This window comes from Durio zibethinus, chromosome 24, assembly GCF_047325235.1.
Source record: "Durio zibethinus cultivar Kanyao isolate XHJ-2024 chromosome 24, ASM4732523v1, whole genome shotgun sequence".
Taxonomy (NCBI): domain Eukaryota; kingdom Viridiplantae; phylum Streptophyta; class Magnoliopsida; order Malvales; family Malvaceae; genus Durio; species Durio zibethinus.
The window spans coordinates 18,386,608-18,405,350 of record NC_143185.1 but is presented as its reverse complement, the minus strand read 5'-3'; the positions used below and the strand labels follow the sequence as shown (position 1 = coordinate 18,405,350).

Here is an 18,743-nt window from a genome sequence, read left to right as displayed (position 1 = left end):
AGAACTTATTTAAATACAAATTAAAGGTTAATGGTTTATTTATATACAAATTAAATATTAAAAATTTATTTAGGTATAATAAAAATATAAGAAACTATCTAAGTAAAATGATAAAATTCAATGACTTTTATTATTTTAGTCTTATTTGTTTTATATAAAAGGGTAAATTATTTCCATTGTCCTAAAGTTTGAAGTGCTTATAGTTTTATTTTTTAAATTTTAAAAATTAAAATATTAACCCCTATACTTTGCCAGTGGTAATGAAACAATCATTGCTTTTGTCAAATCGTTGGTCTAATTAAAAAGATAAAAAAAAATTACAAAGTAGGATAATAGATAGATAATATTATAAGTTTAAAGTTAAGAGATAAAATGATTATAAAAAAATAAAAGTTTGATAAAATTTATTTTTTTGATATTAATTTTTATGTATTTTTATTATTATAATTTTTGTGATGCTAATTTTTAAATTAATTAATAATTTTTTTAAAAAAATTTATTAAGTTGTAATTAAATTTATTCATAAATTAAGTTGTTAATAAAAGCTACAAGTGAAGCTCGATCTGAATTAAGTTTTAAATATTATTTTTAAAACTTAAATTCTACTTGATTAAATTATTATTTTGTTAATAAAATATTTTATTTAATTTGTATTTTAAAATATATTTAAAAATATTAAAATATTTAATATTTTAAATATTTTAATTTTTAATAGTAAAATAGTTCTATTCGAGTTTTTAATGGGTGAGTCAAACTAAGTATTAAACAAGACTTTTAATAAGTGGTAGTTTGAAATTTGGCTCGGTTTATGAAAATCTTTAGTTGTCAAATAATTAAATTTATTATTTTTAATTAATAAGTGGTGGTTTGAAATTTATAATACTTTATTAAAAATTGTATATTAATATTTTATAACTAAAAAACTTGAAGAAATATTTTATGATAACAAAATATTATAAAATAAATGACAAATACACGATGAAATATTTTATGATGATTTATAATCTAGATGTGTGTTTTAAACAAACTATAAATAAATTTAAAGAAAAAAAAGTAATTTTATTTTTAAGATACAAAGTTATTTTTTCTATCCTAAAATTGAATAAAAAATTATTAAAAATTTAAGGGTAAAAAAGTAATTTTATTTTTATATAATTATTAAAATTACTAATATTAAGTAAAAAAATATTTTATCATATATTTTTAATAATTTTAGCATTTAATTATTCAACTAACGGATTTATTGATAAAAAGATCGTTTCATTACGATCAAGGGACCAATATATTAATTTTTAAAATTTAAAAACCTAAACCATATTCACTTCCAACTTTGAGGATGTAGAAGTAATTTATTCCATATATAATGTACATTAAAAATACACGAGTTTATAGTTAAAAAAAATATACATGAATGCACACACGCTTTTATAATACGCACCGTTCTGAAGAAAACTGTGGTACTATTACTAGTAGTAGTAATCTAATACTTTCCCGCTCAAACCAGACACAAAACCAAACGGCAAAAGGTACCAAAGAGGAGACAAAGCAGAAACGCCTGCAACCGCCGCTACAAACGCTGCTTAAGTACTCGTCACCATAACAGCACCTTAGCCAAACAATAGCGCAGCGTCTTACATTCTTTCTTCTTCCTAGAGAAAGAGGCAGATGGTAATTTCATTTTCTTTCAGCTTATTCTTATTTCTGCTTTTTTTACTCCATCTTCATAATTTCTGACGAAGTGTTTGTGAAAATGTCTGAACGAATTTGGGCTCCTATACTTTGTGGTGTTTACACAAGATGTAGAAATAAGATAATTGATATTTTGGATTTCTAGAAATAACGGACTTTTAAATTTTGTTAAAATTTTTGCTTCAAATTTTTGTACCCTTTTTCTGCGTACAGGAAGTTAATGAAGAGGCTAGATGTAAAGAGTTGGCTAAGTTGTCCTCATTTTACCACGCCGTTTACTCAGAGGTCACTTATACATTTTTTTTTCTTTTTATTTGTTCTAATGTAAAGCATTTTATGGGTTTTGTTTGATTTACCGTGATGTTATTTTATTTATACAGATAGAAGAGGTTGGATGGGAGCATTTGGTGAGGTTGGGCGGAGATCTAACTTTCCTTAGCTTCCGTGTTCTGTAAGTAACTTTTGATTATATTCACTATCTACTCAATATCAATTTCTAGAGGAATGGAAAAGCTTTTGGTTTTTTGGATTATGATCTATGTCATAATGTCTGGAATTAATCGTGTCAAATAAATAATAGATGGACTTACAAGTAGAAATGGTGTTAAAGTGTGCTATTAATTCCATGATTTCTTTGGTTTAAGTAGATAATTAGGGCTTCAGAGCACAATTGACGGGAACAGTTTAAATTCCTTGTTGGAGGGTGTTATTTAACTTATGAGAGTTAGGGAATCTAAATTGGATTTTCAGTTTAACTGAAAGAGTAAAGTCCATTTGCAGTTGCTGAATCTGGAATCAGGTGAGTGCTGAGTGATTAAGCATAGCTTTTGTGGGCAAGTGCTAGTGCAATTGCCTGTTATAAGTCATGATAGTCCTTTGAGTTTTTGAAAACAAATGGAATATTGATTTTCTTAAGATAGTGAAAAATGTTATGTAATGAACCTGTAATTACTAGCTGTTTTGTACTCCTTTATTGTTATCAATGTTATAATCATGTATTTTTTATATCTTTAATATGTGCTTGACACATCAATGGCTGTATCTATATCTTGAAGACTTGGATATATTTTCTCGAAATTGACAAATAATTGATATTGGTGTCATAAAATCGTGAATACACCATATGATCTCTATATGACTTTTCAAGATATTTCTATTGTTGGAATTTCAGTATTGATATTGTAAAACTTGATCTTTTTATCTTATATTTGATGTCCGTATCGTATTTATTACTAGTTGCTTATCCTTCTTACACATTTCGGTGCTAGAGATAAGAAGGGAAGAGCACATGTCATGGAAATTCAGTTGGATAAAGCCTATCCTAGAGTTCCACCAATGGTTTCAGTGGTTTGTCATCAATCTTTTTGGTCCTAATTCTTCCAATGGAGGCCTAGATGTCTTTTATACTTACTCTGTTCTGTCCTCAGGATGCCCCCTATATCTTCAATTTAGAATGGTCGATGAACTCAAGACTGAAAAAGTTGGTACAACAGTTTGAGGAGGTACTTGTTTCAACGTTTCTGAACCACATACAGTTCCATTTTGCTTCAAATCACTTTTTGGTGCTAAGGCCTATTTAACTATTTGGTAATAGTAGTACTTAGGAGTTTTCCCTTTGCATCCAGCATCTGGAGAAGCTTCAAGGATTCTGGTCTACTTTGGATCAGATTGACAGGTCTCTTCAGATTGTTGATTCAAAGCAGGCATCACGTGCCATGTCTTATCGCCAAATTCACATAGGTAAGCCATTATTTCATCACATCTTCTTATGTATGCTAGTTTGTTCTTGCCCCCCTCTGTTATTGTTGCACACATGGTTTAACTATTTGCTCCTCAGGAAATGATTGCTCCATCATATTGTCCATTGATATCAATGACCCTAGATCATTGCCAGAGTAAGAATTCATATGAAATTGTATTAAAAGCTGCTAGCAAGTTGCTTTTTGTTCAGTATTAGTAACGAATTTTTGAGTTGTGGTAGGTGCCGTTTTATGGGTTCGGGTACTATTGTGAACTCTTTGAAAAAGACATGGAAAAGAAATATCAGTAGATGGTATGCCCTTGACTCTCATCTTAGGTTTTAGCTTTTGCAATTGTGAAGTGAATGTGTGGTTAACAGTGGAGAAAAAATTACAGATACATTCGCATAATTTTCTGCATGCAATCTGTTAATTCCTTATCTACTAACAGAGTATAGCTCAATTAAATTCTTGAAGGCTTCCATCTAATTTCGTACTACTAGGCTGGAAGCTTATAAAATCATGTTGGATAAGGAATAGGTTTCATTCCATTGTAGTAATTTTTATTTCTTGTGTTTTAAAAGAGAGAGCTATTCCTTTCCCTTTCACTTTCTCTCTCTCTCTCTCTCAAGTGCTGTAATAGTAGAATTGTTGAACCTCTTTTGAAGAAGTTAATATTTTTTATAAAAATTGCATTTAATTGATATAGTTATTATATTTACATATTCTGATTAATTGTGTAGGATAAGGGATAAACCCTTTTCAGAAAATCTTGAGTGTCTTCTGAAGACTGAATTACCAAGGCCTGTCGATGAAGAGGAAAACAATCATCTAGTTGAATGTGGAATCTGTTATGCTCAATATCTCCCCATTGGTAATGCTTTACATGCTTTAGATGTTTCTGAACTATTGTTTGCAGACTTGACCATCAAATGTTCATGTAGGCGATGAGCTTGGACCTAATAGTGGAAATGCAACTGATTACACTTGCGAGAATAACAGTTGCAGTAAGGCTTTCCACAGCACGTGCCTAGTGGACTGGTTGCGTTCTATCACAACAACAAGGCAGTATGTCGAGCTCTTAGTGTGCTTGTATCTTTTAATCTAGTTCATGTGGGAGTGTAATTTTATTTCCTATTCGCTATGTGTTGTGATCAGTTGAACATTGATTGCTTGTGGAATTTCCTGCTTCTGTCATATGGCTACCAATACCCGTATGATCAATCATGCAAACAAGTTGGGTCACTTAATCCTTGTTCATGTCCTTGTTTTTGTCTTATTAATCTAGTACACATAGTGCCCTTGCATAGAGGTAGGATCCTCCGTTACTGACCTCATATCCACTGTTACTGACCTCATATTCTTCAGTTTCAACTAGGTACTTGGCACTACCTCTGATCAAGGGACCTACATGAAAGTTGAAGGGGCAATATAAGATGGATGTAATGTGGATATATTCTGGGATTTGGATGCATCTACTATGTTTACCAAGCTTTTAAAGGCACAAATACATAATCCAAAACATTGTCTGATAAATTCGTGGAGCTACTTTCACCAGTTAGGTTGAATGGTGTTAAGGTTTGATAAGTTGATGACATAGAGCATTTTTGCTTTTTCTTTGGTGTCGTTTTACAGATGACTCTTTCAGTTACATGATTCAGGGTATCGTGTTTTCATACATTGTAAGTTGGATTGGCTTTGGATGTACTTCATTGCTTGTGCCTACCCCTGATTTTAATTAGCTGATAAGCAGAGTCATATTATGTTATTATATGTTTTCGCCCTTCCAAATGCTCAAACAAGTCCAAATTTATCTAAACATTTTGATGTGTGAGATTATCTGCAATTAGTTTTTGCAAAAATATTATCTAAAACTGATCTTCAATGGTGTTGAAAGGCTAAACTAGCACTAGGGGTCTTTTTCATCTCATATCATACCATCATGGCGACTTGGTTGCTTGACTTATGGTTGTGAATGCTTGTGTTGCAGGTCATTCAATGTTCTGTTTGGGCATTGCCCGTACTGTTCAGAGCCAATTGCAGTCAAAATCAAGAATTAGGGATCTAATTAGTCCTAATAAAAGATCCCGAGCTGATTCATCCTGTCCAGAGAACCTTTCATTGAGGAGAAGAGGCCTATAAATTTCTTAACCGCCATAGCAGCAAAACTTCTGAAGTCATACACTGTAGACGCTGAAAGATTAAAGCTTTTGTGCACGCAGCCTCTGAAAATCCTTTCCATTTTGCTAAAAGGTCTAACCTTTGCTGAAATCAAAAGCATTAAAATAAGACTAACACAGCATCCAATGTATATTTATGCCCGCTTGTACGCTACTGTTTCATTTACTGTGACTTGTGACCAACAATTATTGGTGGCTTCCCCGTCATTATGTTTAGTCCTGACCTTATGTTAGGCCCTATTGACTTTGATAAGAAGTGTTTCATTTGATTTGTGGTCCTTCCTGGAATTTAGATTCTTTGTTGCCAATTAATTCAGTTCTTTGGCTTTGTTGCCAATTCATTCAAACGAGTGTTTTTTTTGGGCATATTAAGCAGTTTTTTTTTTTTTTTTTTTCACATTTTCTCTGCATATCGACTGCCTGACAGCTCTCGGTGGAAACTTAGGCGCCTAAGTCAAGTGCGCATATGACTAATTCACATTGGGGATTCTTTTATGGGAACTGAGACACGTTTTGGAGAACAATTTCCATCTCTGCACTTGATTTTTTTGAAAGCATGTTAAAATCTGATAGAATGGAATGGAGTTGCTGAAGATATTGCTGCTTCACAGGATGGTCCCTGCTCTCTAGTTTTAATGGCAGCCCCGAGGCAGTCGATTGGGGGGTCGTATCATGATTTATACGGGCTGGGACCCTAAACTGTAAGTCCTAGTAAATACACCTAAAAAATGAATATAGTTGGCACTGCCCAAGTTGTTTATTTACTTGAGGATGTTAGCAGCTCAAATGACTCCTTGAATGACCAAAGGGTGGGGATTTAACTCGTCTTTTTCTCTACCCATTTTTTTTCATCTTCTTGACCAACGGCACTCGATTTTTTTTTTTTCTTGCTTGATCCGTGTGTCATTAACGCAAAACTCAATCAGCAGCTATATCTTTGGCCAGCTCTTTCAAGTATGGAATCCTCTCTTTCTCGAATTAATGACAAACATAAAGGCCATAATTTCGACCTCACATAGAAATGAGCACCTTCCAAACAAATAATATGATCGAGATCGATGACTAACCTTCAGCCTGGGACTCTGAATGTGGTGCACATGCCTAACCAAGAACCTGCTTTTATGCATTTCCGGGACCAAATGAATCCAATACTGGCCAAACATTGAAGTGAAAAACATTACATCAAGGGGGGGAGGACATTGACATATCAATTCAAAGCAAATATCTCAAACACTAGTGAATTTCAAACGTTCTGTCATTTCCTTCCAATAAATATATTTTGTTGACATATCAATTCAAAGCAAATATTTCAAACACTAGTGAATTTCCAGCGTCCTGTCATTTCCTTCCAATAAATATATTTTGTTGTTTTGCATCAATATTAAGAACACATACTTGAAAATTGAGAATTGGATGGTACAATAATGAAAAAAAAATAAAAACATAAAAGAAAATTAATAAATTATCCTTTTGATGAAAGCTTTTATTGGCACAAAATAATATGCACCAAAGACAGACAATAATACATGTCTACAAATAGAAATTGACTTTGCCCATTCCTGGAATCCCACCTTTCACTTCACAATTATATGCACACAAGAATAACTTATTTCACTTTATAATCCCAATTTTTGCATGGCTCTCTTATACGAAGGGAGGCATGTACGTAAAGTATGACATGAAACGTATGGTATATTAATATTCTGGGCAGTGGAGTTGGATATGGAACTTTGGATAGGATTTCAGATGCCGGCCATGCACTCTGGCGGGGTAACCGGGTAACGGGACTTGTCGGTACAGTAATCGTAGATCATATGATTCATACGAACCCACCTGTATCTTCTGGCTTCCATGGCATTGAGGGATTGATAAGCAGTGCCCTCCCACCAGTTCCTAGGGTTTGAGGCACAGTCTGCTGGCCCTGGCACGGGACATCCTTCAATGTCAAAGTCCTTGTAGTAAGCTAAGAAAGGAGCTTTGCTCCAATCAATTTTCTCCAGGCCTCCCCTTGTTGCCCAATCATCAGCTTCCCACAGTGTGGAATACACTCCCATAGGCTGGAGCTTTGGATATGGGATATTTCTAGCTTCATTGTTCTTGTAAACTCTGATTGGCACTTCATCAACATAGAACCTGTAAAAACACCCCACTAAAATTTCACAACCCATTAATAATAACCATTTGTCAATTTAATACAACTAATACTTGGATATCATTAATTAAAATCATCCCAACTAATCATGCTTGACTTTATATGTAAAACTTTATAGCGTCTTATAAAATGTTGATATAATAAGTTGAGAGATCTTTTTTTCTTTTTTTCTGTCGCTTTCCTCCTCTCATTCCACTACTACCATATGCAAGTATCGGCTATGTTTCTGATTTCTATAGCTGTTGAACTTACACAATCTGACGATGGTTCCACATGATTGTATAAGTATGGAAATCTGCAGCGGGATCAAACCACAGGTTAACCCTTTGTTCCCTGTCACCCTTTCCATGAGCATAGATATTGGTTTGGACAGTATAAGGCTGCCCGCTTCGGTTTCCCAAGAACTCGAAATCTAGCTCATCTCTCACAGTATCTGTATCAGAATTCATCTGCAATCCGAATTAAAATGAAAACCAATCAGTACCGTTAAATAATTACTTATTTTCAGTTTTTAAAAATAGAGAAGTATTAATTGAAGATTATATAGCCTACATAAAAGGCCGTGACCGTTCCGGCAGAGTCACCAGTGATGAGCTTGATCTTCATGCTGACACGTCCGAACAAATACTGCCTTTTGGAAGCAAATCCACAGCCTGGCCAAAAAAAAAAAAAAAGAAAGAAAAAGAATTGAATAAGAAAGATTATTAAGGGTAACATATAGTATTAGTTGATCATGAATATTATCCAGTGTAAGATTTCTAAAAGAAAAAGTTTTGCATAAAATATAGTAAGTGACCCACGAAAAGTGTAACCTGAATTTTGGTCTAGAACAAGTTGGATGGCCCTCCCTCCATCGATTTGTCTAATATGAGAATCGGACCAAGTGACTCTAAAATCTTCAAGAAAAGTGGCTGGTCGCCCCGAAACAGAGAGGAAAGCTGTAAGAATATAAGAGAAAAGAAAAAGAAAAGCATTTCTTAAAGCCATGGTAATCAGGCATTAACAAGGAAAAAGAAAGATAAGAGAATTATTATTCTCAAGTTTGATTTAGAGATGAAATGGAAGTGCAGTGTATATATAGGTGGGAGACTAAAGAGAGGGGGTTGATGTAAACTACTGCAGTCAAATGGAAAGTGCCATTACCAGATTAGCTTTCCATCCAGCTAATGGCAAGCCGTCATTAGGCCCTACCCAACTGTTTCTATTTTGCCTTTAAGAACCTGATGTAATTTCTTTTGGTACAAAGGAAGAGGCAATATGAGGATACGTGATGAAGTCTAAGATTTAATATCAAAATTTAACGATTAATATCACTTCTTAAAACTAGTCGCATTAATCAACCAAATTAAGTTCAAGATTCAACTTCATCTAATTCATAACTTATGCTTCTAGTCCATAATTTTTCCTTATCATCACATCCTGTGTTTTCATTCCCAAACCCAATTACCTTATTTTCCTTATTAGCTAGCTTTCTTCCTTATGATTAATCATGATCAATAATCGTACCTATCCTGTATCATTTGCCAATATTATGATGTCACTGTATTCTTCTAACTAATGAAATCGATTTGGCATGAACCCAACATACATAAAATCTAGACAAGCACTGAAGCTATACCAAGCTGTGCATAAAAATTTTGGTCAGCTAGCCTTGGACTTAAAGCCATAGCTATTCTCATCCAATCATCCTTCTCTAATTATATATCTATGGACACCCGACAGATGGTGACTGAAATCGAACGGCCGATTGGTCGGATCCGCCCGGTTCATGCTCCACCATCAATTTTTTGGGTTCTCATCTTTCTTTTAATTGCATGGTAAGAAATTTTTTTTTTCTTTTTATCGTTTTATGGTTGCGGTTTATGAAAATCTAGTCGTAAAACGACAGGCACGCAGCGTGATAAGAGAATAATTTTAAAAAATGCGATTAAAAAAACTTTTTGGCATTGGAAGTTCATTAAAACTTTAATATTCACACGTTGCCACGCGGCATGGACGACCTCAACTGACGATGCTTTTGTAAGAGTGTTCTTGAATATGCCATAATAACCAATAAAAGAACAATGAAACCATGAGAATTAAACCTTCGGAGCATAGCGGATTTTTAATAGGAAAAGCCCTGCAATTAGTTGGAGGGTAAGTCTTGTACTTATTTATGAGAAAATTAATTTAATTTGATGGTCAGTTGCACCTGTTACATGGTTTTATGGTTAAAATATTTACTGTTTCTGCAATAAATTTGGCTTCTTAATTTGTTTCATTAAAATGAATAATTAATTTATTGTATGATGCTAGATTTAATTTGCTAAAATTTAAAATATGAAGTAGTTCTTCAAAATGATCAGGTTCCTAATTAAAGCTAGGCAGCTTTTTTTTTTTTTAATTAAAAAAAAAAAACCACGATTTGCTGCCCTACAAACACCTGCATTATATTATTACATGGTATGCCTTTTAAAATAGGGAGAGATTTAGATAAAATTTTTTAGGGGAAGTTTGAAAAAATTTTTATTAAAAATAATAAAATAAAATTTAAAATTATTGATTGAAAGTTTTTGTTATATAAATCAAATATATAAAATTTGAAAAAATTAAATAAATTTTGATATATTTTTTACTAGGTATTTTTACTAAAAATTTTGATAGAATTTTCATCAACTAATAAATAATAATCAAATTTTTATTATGGACTATACTTTTAATAATTGTTTTTATATATTATTGATATCTTCATTAAACTCTATCAATTTATAAATTTTGATTTGAATATTTTTAATAAAAAATTTCACGAATTGCAATTAATTTTTTATTTAAGTCTTACCCCTTGAAATATATAACCTAACGTTTTTAAAATTAAGAAAACTAGGTGATGGTTTGAAAATAAAGCTAATTAATATCCTTGACTATCTCTCTCTTGTACATGGTTTTTTTTTTTTTTTTTAACTTCTTCCAAGGTTTTTTTTAAAGCAATATACAAGGTTATGAATTTGTAAGTTGTAACCCTAGCTAGCTAATTGAAAGCTTCAAGAAATGCTCATGAAGTAAAATAAGAAGAAAAATGCATACAAATATAAAGACAATAAATTTGATGGCACAAAAATATTATCAAGCTCTTCCAAACGAAGCTCATAAAAAAATTTCATTGTCAAACTCAAAACTAAGGTCAATCTTCTAAAACATTAATGACAAATCAAATAATGCAAATTAGTTTTGCCAGTTCTGCTCCAATAATGCAATGAATCTAACTATCACTTGATTATGGAAATACCGGTTCAATTATTTCGAGATAAAACCTTGGTTAGACAGAAGGTTTAATATCTTTGTTTTTTGCCGGTAATTGAGCATGCATTCTGGATTTGACAAAGCAACAACAAGAAGAGGTATATTACAGGCAGGTAATGGCAATTAAGGTTCTCATCTTCCCTTTTCGTTATCACATAATTTAATTTGGACCTTTCTGATAATGATTACATGCAAAAGTTTAATGTCATAATTTGAAATTCAAGTACATGTAGCTGTTTGGAAATGCCCTTGACCTTAACTCACATAATAATAATAATAATAATAATAATAATAATAATAATAATCGATAAGTTAACCACAATCATGAGTCAATTATTTTTTAGACCATGATTTTCTGTATACATAATTTTTTTTATAATACCTTTCAAATTTTGTTTAAATTTAATTTTTTTTGAACGATTTTAAAGATATATTCTCTCATATTGATTTGATACATTTAGAATTTTACTCTTATTAAAATTCTCCCCCACAAGGATTGAAATTTGATTGACAAAAGAAGAGAGCTCTTTCCCTTACTGATTGGACTAACTTCTCGTGGATTATATATATAATTTTGGATTGTATAAAATATAGTCATTTAATTTCCTAGCACATTAACCTTATTCGTCCATCCTAAGATTTAAATCAATCCAAAAGAATTATCTTTAGTATACCTAGATAGGTTAAATTTGTTCAATTTTAACAAATTATAGCTGGTAAATAATAGAATGAATTGAGATTGGCTGCTCCCTCCCTGTTTTTACCGATTCGGTAATTTTTCTTATATAGAAATAGTTTGACAAGGTCTTAATTGTATATCGTTACTTCACTGTAGTTTACATAAGTGATGGAATTAGCATTTAAGAAGATATAGATAGAATTAGGTTGCTGGGGGTCCAGGCACCCAACAAATGCACGTAAGAGTGGAAGGCATGCATTTTGCGAATCTTAATTGATCAATTTGAAAGGTATGATGTCAACATCGGCCAGTCTACATTTTTCAATGGTAGTAATTGATCGATGCATGGTTGCATTCAAGTATCAGTTCATAAGTTTTACCGACATTTAGACTTGATAATCTATTAATAATACTTCTTAATTACTTGTTATAGTTATAAGAGAAATATCTTTTTATTTTTTATTGTTCGGTCACTCAAAAATATATATGTAACAATTTTTATAAATATTTATTTTTGTTGAATAATCAAATGATTGAATTACCATATTACAATTTATATAACAAAATTCAAATTCAAGACCATCAATTTTGAAATCAAATATATTCCAATTTCATATGAACCTAAAATAATGAGAGCCGAAGGAAGATCACTGGCATTGTCCGACAAGAAAATAATAGAAGAACCTCATAGCTTCTATTATATTATGAACGGTGGCTTGATTTGAATGCTTGCCTTATTGCATTGGCCAATATGTCTTCCCCCTATATGTTATTTTCCAATTAAAATGGAGACATGACAAAATGGTTACCCACGTGCTAATGGATAACAAAAAGATCTCCACCATTTATTTATTTATTTATTGAAAGAAAGGATAATTATGTTGTAATTGTATTGGCATTATCATGATGTACGTACAATAAATACCTTTGGATGATTAGATATATATTGTCTTAAACGATTGTTCTGTGTTTTATTTTATTTTATTTACATTTATATTAATTAATTAATTAACAAATGACTCACGGTATAAGGTTTTTCCCTGTGAGTCATCCAATGTTTAATTTCAGTTTTTTTTTTTTTCTTGTCTATCAATTCATGGCAATGTTAATCATTCTTAACCTAAATAAGTGAATTTCTCTTAATTAATTATTGTTAATTTTGCTAACTAATTCATTAGGTTTATTTAAATCATGTGGCTTATGCAAATCACACCATTTTAACCTTTTTATTTATTTATTTGGATCACTAATTAATTAGGAGTATTATCAAATACAAGATCTTTCGGTATTAATTTAGATAACATGTACGCTAATAAGATCTTTAAAATTGGAAGTTCAAGATGACTTAAGCTAATAATAACCTCTTAAGATGAATTAAAAGTATATAAAAATTGAAGCATTAAAGATGGATTAAAATTTTCAAAAAAAAAAATCATATTTTTTAATAGAAACAAAAATCTATATTTTTTATAAGTTTCTTTTTTCTTGCATAATCTATTTCCTACAAAAAATTATAGAGAGGATTTATTAATTTTTAATTATCTAATTACTGGACACTTATTTATTACTTTAGGGGTTTGGTGGGATAATGATAGGACTGATGATATGCTTTGACACCGTCACAATCAGAATGTTGTGGAATATAAAAAATGCAGCTCGATCACACATAAAAGAGTACTTAATTGAAAATTTTTTTGAAGAGAAATCAAATCAGGCATAATTTAAACAAAAAATAAAATAAAATCAGTCTTAGTTTTCAAACTAGGAATGGGTTGATTCGTTTGAGTTATTAGGACAAAGTCATGTAAAAGTACAATGCTCTTCATTCCAATGAATGAATCAGTAAGGCATACCCTTTTCTCTTCTTGGTAAAAATAATTCTACAAAATTCTTCAGAGTCATGTAATTAAACCAAGAAGTATATCAATTTACACCAAAATCTTCTTCATCAAGAAAGTGTTTGATACGAAGTGATCTATCTAAAAATTATGATAATTTGCATTCAATAATTATATCATTTTATTTAGTAATAATTTAAAAAATTTATGTAACAGTTATTTTAAATCACTGGAGTGATAAAATCTCTACCATGAGATGTAATATGATTTTTAATCTAAAGGATGGAAAAGTTTTATTACCATGAGAAAGTAATTTTTAATATTAATTTTTGATTAATTTATCTTGATTAAAAATGTACTTAACTTTTTTTAGAAAGCTGAATAGTAAAAAGTTTCAAAAAAATATTTTTTAATAACTTGTTTTAAAAAATATTTTTTATTATAATCAAATAAATACTTATTGATTATAAAAACAATAAAATTATTTAATGATTTTTTAAAAAATTATTTTTCATCAAAATCGATTTATGTTTTATAGTTTTTTATAAAAAAATTTAACTGTTTTATAAATTATCGATTCAATAAGCAATAAATTTTTTACTTTTTTTTTGTATGGTTATTTTGGATATTTTATATTCTATGATTTATTTTTTAATATAATACCAAATAAAATTATTTAAGATCAATAGTGATTTATAATATTATATCATAGTAATCTAAGATCACCAGTAATCAAATCACTTTAGTCATTTTATCACCATAGTAATTAAATCATTATGCTGATCTTGTAAATGATACTAAGCATTACCCAATCTTTTATTTAAATCTTTTCACAATACACCAAAATCTTCTTCATTTGATAAATCAAAATTTTAAATTATCTAAAAAAATAAAATCTTTTTTTATTTCCACCACACATGCTCAATTCCACCGCTACTTATCTCCTCTAAAATCAAATAAAGGTTGACAGAAATGATTATTTATCTGAATTTCTTGCATAAATAAAAGGAAAAACCAGGATTCAAGCGCTTGATGAGTTTAATAGAGAAAACGAAAGTAAAATATGTTAATTAAAATTGATTAATCTGTGATTAACCTCCGGCGGTTCATTAATTTTGGATTTGAGATTGAGCTGAGCTGATGATGCCATTGATCATAGTTTCTGCATCAAATTGGAAAAATACGCAATCAAAAGAACTTAAAAGGTTAAAATTTGGGCGTAGGCCCATACCAATTGATGGCATTTTTAGCCCATTTTCAATTGGGCTGAAATGGACCCAAACATGATCCATAGAAGAAGCCCTGCCCTTGTTTTATTTTATTAAAATTATAAAAGATAATGCATCCACTAAAAAAAAGCTACGTTGGTAAGAGAAATTATCAATAGTAAAATTTTTTAATTTTATAAGCAAGGTTAATAGTGTGATGTACACCTTTTATTATACATTTTAAAAAATATTAATTTAAAAGAAAGTGAGATATATATCTTCTGTATAGTCACACATGCACAATTCTTTTCTCTCTTCATAATATATTTTTTTGGCTAATCTAAAAGTAGAATTTTTTTTTATCAATCTGAAAGTAAATTTTTAAATGCATTAAATCATATGAAAAATTATTTCCTTAAAATCTTTCCAAAAATAAAAAAATAATAATAAATCTAAACAAAACCTGAGGACGGCCTTAAACGTATTGAAAGAAACTTCGTAATCCTATAGATTAAGGAGTTGTGTATGAAGTAATCTATAGCATAAAAAACTTCATGAGATGAACCCTGCATTTCAACGTTATTAGACTTTAAAATATTTCGAAATTAGTCTAATGAAGTATTAGTATTTTTGTGTAATTAAGGAGGTTAAAGTCTAACTTCAAGGTGAGATTTACGTAAAATTCTTTAAAATAAGTTATCAATTCACTCTTAAAATGATTAAATAAAAAACTTAATTTAAAAAAATTAAGTATTTAAGTATTATATAAGTAAGATATATAAAATTTTAAATAATTTTAATATGTTTTTATGCTTTATTTTAGTATTTTTATTAAAATTCTGATAAAATTGTATGCTTCAATAAATTTTGATCAAATTTTATGGTAAACATTATTTTTAATGATTTTTTTTTACATATTATATATATATTATTGAATTTTATCAATTTATCAATTTTAATTTTTAAATTTAATTGATTTTAAGGAGAAATATGAATTTATCCTAAAGAACCTCACCTAAAATTTTTCTCTTACTTCAATCCATTTTTCTGTTTTATAAGTACGAAAAAAAAATTATATATACCAATTTTTTTTTTGTGAATGTAAAAAGTTGAATTTCTACTCATTTATTAATTTTATTTTTTTAATAAACCCTATTAATGTTGATTAATAATGTAAAATGAAACAATATGATTACAATTTCATCAATTCATCATCAATAGAACACACCACATATAAGCCTCCTACATTCTGTGATAGACATTAATTATGGGGAAATACTTTTAATTATGGACTATTTTATTCTACCAAATAAATATAAATCCAAACACAAAATAACTAATGTTTCATAATTATCTATAAATAATTAGCACTTATAAAAGGAAAAAAAAGTAAATCCAAGAAGTTGCTTGATGGACAAAAGAAATAAAAAGATTAAAATATATCGTAGGTTCCTATATTTTTTTATTTTAAAAATTTTAATTATTTTAATATTATTTAAAAGAATTTAGTAGTATTATTTTTTTAAAGATTTTAATTCAATTATTAACAATATATATGAATTAAATTATTTAAAAATAATATTATAAAAATTAAATTTATTAAAAAATAATATTATAAGGATTAAATTTCTTTAAATAATATTATAAGATTAAATTTTTAAAAATAAAAAAAATAAAAGCCTATGACACATTTTAACCGAAATAAAAATAACCATGACATTCACATTGCTCGTTTATTCATGGGGACCAGAAAAAAACTATAGAAAAGAAATAGGAAAAAACCAATCAAAGAAGGAAGGAAAAGAAGAAAACCACATCCGATTGGGCACAAGACATGAGCCCCATCCCACGTGATTGAAAGAATCATGATTGAAGACAAGAGAGATACGAGAAGAGAGTATATATGTTCTCTCTTGTCTCAGTGAAAGAAGAGGAAAAAAAAAAAGATATGGAGTAATGAGGTGGAACTGCTCAGAAACCAACCACCCACCACAAAAAACCCCAATAAGAACAAAACTATTGTAATTTTTAATAGTAATATATCAAAGGAAAGCTAAAACCCAATTTCCCACAGGTGTTATTTCATGTCAGTTTGTGGGAACTTGGTGGCGTTTCTGGTGTTTCTTTGGCCGTTTTGGTTCCTAGTTGTCTTTCTGTTTTTTGAATTCCCTTCACTTCTCAAAGGCTTCTGGCTTTTCTGTCGTTGCCGCTATCTGCTGCGCGGTTTTGTTTGTTTCTCTTTATTCTAATAAACTCGCCTGTGTTTGAAAATCTTGGTTGGACATGTAGCTTAAGGGGGTCGGAGTGGGCTCAAGAAACGAGGTTAATAAGGTTCTGCCCTTTTCTGGGTTCTTTTCCTTTCCTTCTTTTTCTTTGATTTCTGCATAACTTATTTGTCCTTCCACGTTCCATCATTTCAACAGATAGCGAGATATCGCTTATATTATGCTGTCAATTTATTCACCGAAGCCACTTTCTTGGTCTGTAAGAAAGTGACTTCAACCTCTTTATCCCACTTTGCACAATTTGCTTTCCAAACTTCCTTCTTTTTTCTATTCAGCTCTTCTCCCTACCCTCTTTGGCTTCCTTCTGTTTTTTTTTTTCTCTTCATAAAAAAAAAATGGTTTGTAGTCACAGTTTCATATTTTGCTGGAGACCTTGCTACTTTTCCCTTCTTTTTCTCTTGGTTCTAAGCACAAGCCAAGTGAGATACAAAGCTGAAGGTAATCAATCATCTGTTTCATCACAACCAATAAGTTTTGAAAAGTTTTAATTACTTGGCACAATTTCGAAGTGAATTTTCTTGTTCCTATTTGTTTTTGCAGGTAGACCAAATCCCAAATCTGATAGCTTTTCCAAGGTGAGCTTACAGTTTGTTCTGATTATTATACAATGGATGCTGAGAATGTTTCTTTTGTCTTCTTACTTTGGATAGAAAGTAAATGAAGAAAAGGCGATATTGAAAGCTCAGATAGGTTCAAGGCCGCCAAAGTGTGAGAGAAGGTGCAGCTCATGCGGGCCCTGTGAAGCCATTCAAGTGCCTACAAATCCCCAAGTCGGAAATGGTAACAGCAATTCTTCAACATTAATCTCTGATGTTGCCTACACAAGAGGAGATGACAGCTCTAACTACAAGCCCATGAGTTGGAAATGCAAGTGTGGGAACTTCATCTTCAACCCCTGAAATATATTATATAGTTGCCAGAACAGAATTTTAGGTTCTTGAATAATACCATTTTTTGGACCATGTAAATCTGTGTAAGAGAATATTAGTATTTTTTTTTTTGCTCAAATCTTTTATTCTCTTGCTTGTGAGAATCAGATATTCGATGATGCTGCACCTTCTTACTAGTACTATTCTTCTTTTTTCTGCTCCAAGATATGTTGTAATTTCTTGATTATCAAAATGTTTAACAGTACTTATATATACTACTAGCTTGTATAATTGTATTAATCCTTAATCATAATCATAATCAGTTCAGTTAGTACATCAGATTCTCCTTGGACCGTACATTTGTGCCCGTATACGATTTTGTATATAAGCACAGAGATACGATTTCTTGGGCAAATCGTTATGACGTCTGAGTATAATCATATTTTTGTGAAGTGAAAAAGTTTCCCAAAAGCTACAAGGGGTCGGGTGTAGAAATGAGGGAAAACCAGAGAGAAAAAGGTTTTGCTTAAAATGTAGACAATGATTCGGCTTGTACAGTTTTTTTTTTGGGTCAGGATTTGGCTTGTACAGTTTCATCACCAGTCATTATAGATAATCCAAAGAGGAGAGGGTGAAACAACATGAAGATGATAAAAGAATATAAAAATTATATAATTTTAAGTTTTAACAAATATACATATATATATATAAATTTGATAAAATAAAAAAATATAATATAAATATATAAATTATCGACATTTTACATTATATTAATATACAAATTATCGGATTTGTGCCTTCATTTCCCATCTTCTCAAGAATTGT

General features: G+C 30.3%; 3 protein-coding genes across 5 annotated transcripts; 2 read left to right on the top strand and 1 right to left on the bottom strand.

The window, feature by feature from the left end:
• Positions 1-1,459: 1,459 nt before the first annotated feature.
• Positions 1,460-5,955, top strand: LOC111316167 (zinc ion binding protein). Of its 3 annotated transcripts, XM_022918180.2 has the most exons (12): positions 1,465-1,668; positions 1,903-1,974; positions 2,070-2,140; positions 2,958-3,036; positions 3,117-3,191; positions 3,315-3,429; positions 3,527-3,584; positions 3,671-3,742; positions 4,172-4,302; positions 4,373-4,496; positions 5,064-5,110; positions 5,419-5,955. In XM_022918180.2, the coding sequence occupies exons 1-11, from the start codon at positions 1,666-1,668 to the stop codon at positions 5,065-5,067; spliced, it is 804 nt and encodes a 267-aa protein (XP_022773915.1). In that variant the 5' UTR covers positions 1,465-1,665; the 3' UTR covers positions 5,068-5,110; positions 5,419-5,955. The 3 variants fall into 3 exon arrangements, with proteins under 3 accessions (XP_022773914.1, XP_022773915.1, XP_089609608.1); XM_022918179.2 differs by lacking the exon at positions 5,064-5,110 and having other exon boundaries at positions 1,460-1,668; XM_089753482.1 differs by lacking the exons at positions 5,064-5,110; positions 5,419-5,955 and adding an exon at positions 4,797-4,938 and having other exon boundaries at positions 1,494-1,668.
• A 1,097-nt stretch (positions 5,956-7,052) lies between these two features.
• LOC111316166 (putative xyloglucan endotransglucosylase/hydrolase protein 6) lies at positions 7,053-8,817 on the bottom strand. The gene is made up of 4 exons (XM_022918178.2): positions 8,573-8,817; positions 8,313-8,413; positions 8,013-8,209; positions 7,053-7,741 (listed from the first exon to the last, which is right to left on the bottom strand). Exons 1-4 carry the CDS (start codon positions 8,745-8,747, stop codon positions 7,351-7,353), a joined length of 864 nt encoding a protein of 287 aa, XP_022773913.1. The 5' UTR covers positions 8,748-8,817; the 3' UTR covers positions 7,053-7,350.
• Positions 8,818-16,693: 7,876 nt separating this feature from the next.
• LOC111316164 (EPIDERMAL PATTERNING FACTOR-like protein 2) lies at positions 16,694-18,225 on the top strand. The gene is made up of 3 exons (XM_022918177.2): positions 16,694-17,487; positions 17,590-17,624; positions 17,700-18,225. Exons 1-3 carry the CDS (start codon positions 17,385-17,387, stop codon positions 17,946-17,948), a joined length of 387 nt encoding a protein of 128 aa, XP_022773912.1. The 5' UTR covers positions 16,694-17,384; the 3' UTR covers positions 17,949-18,225.
• Positions 18,226-18,743: the final 518 nt, after the last annotated feature.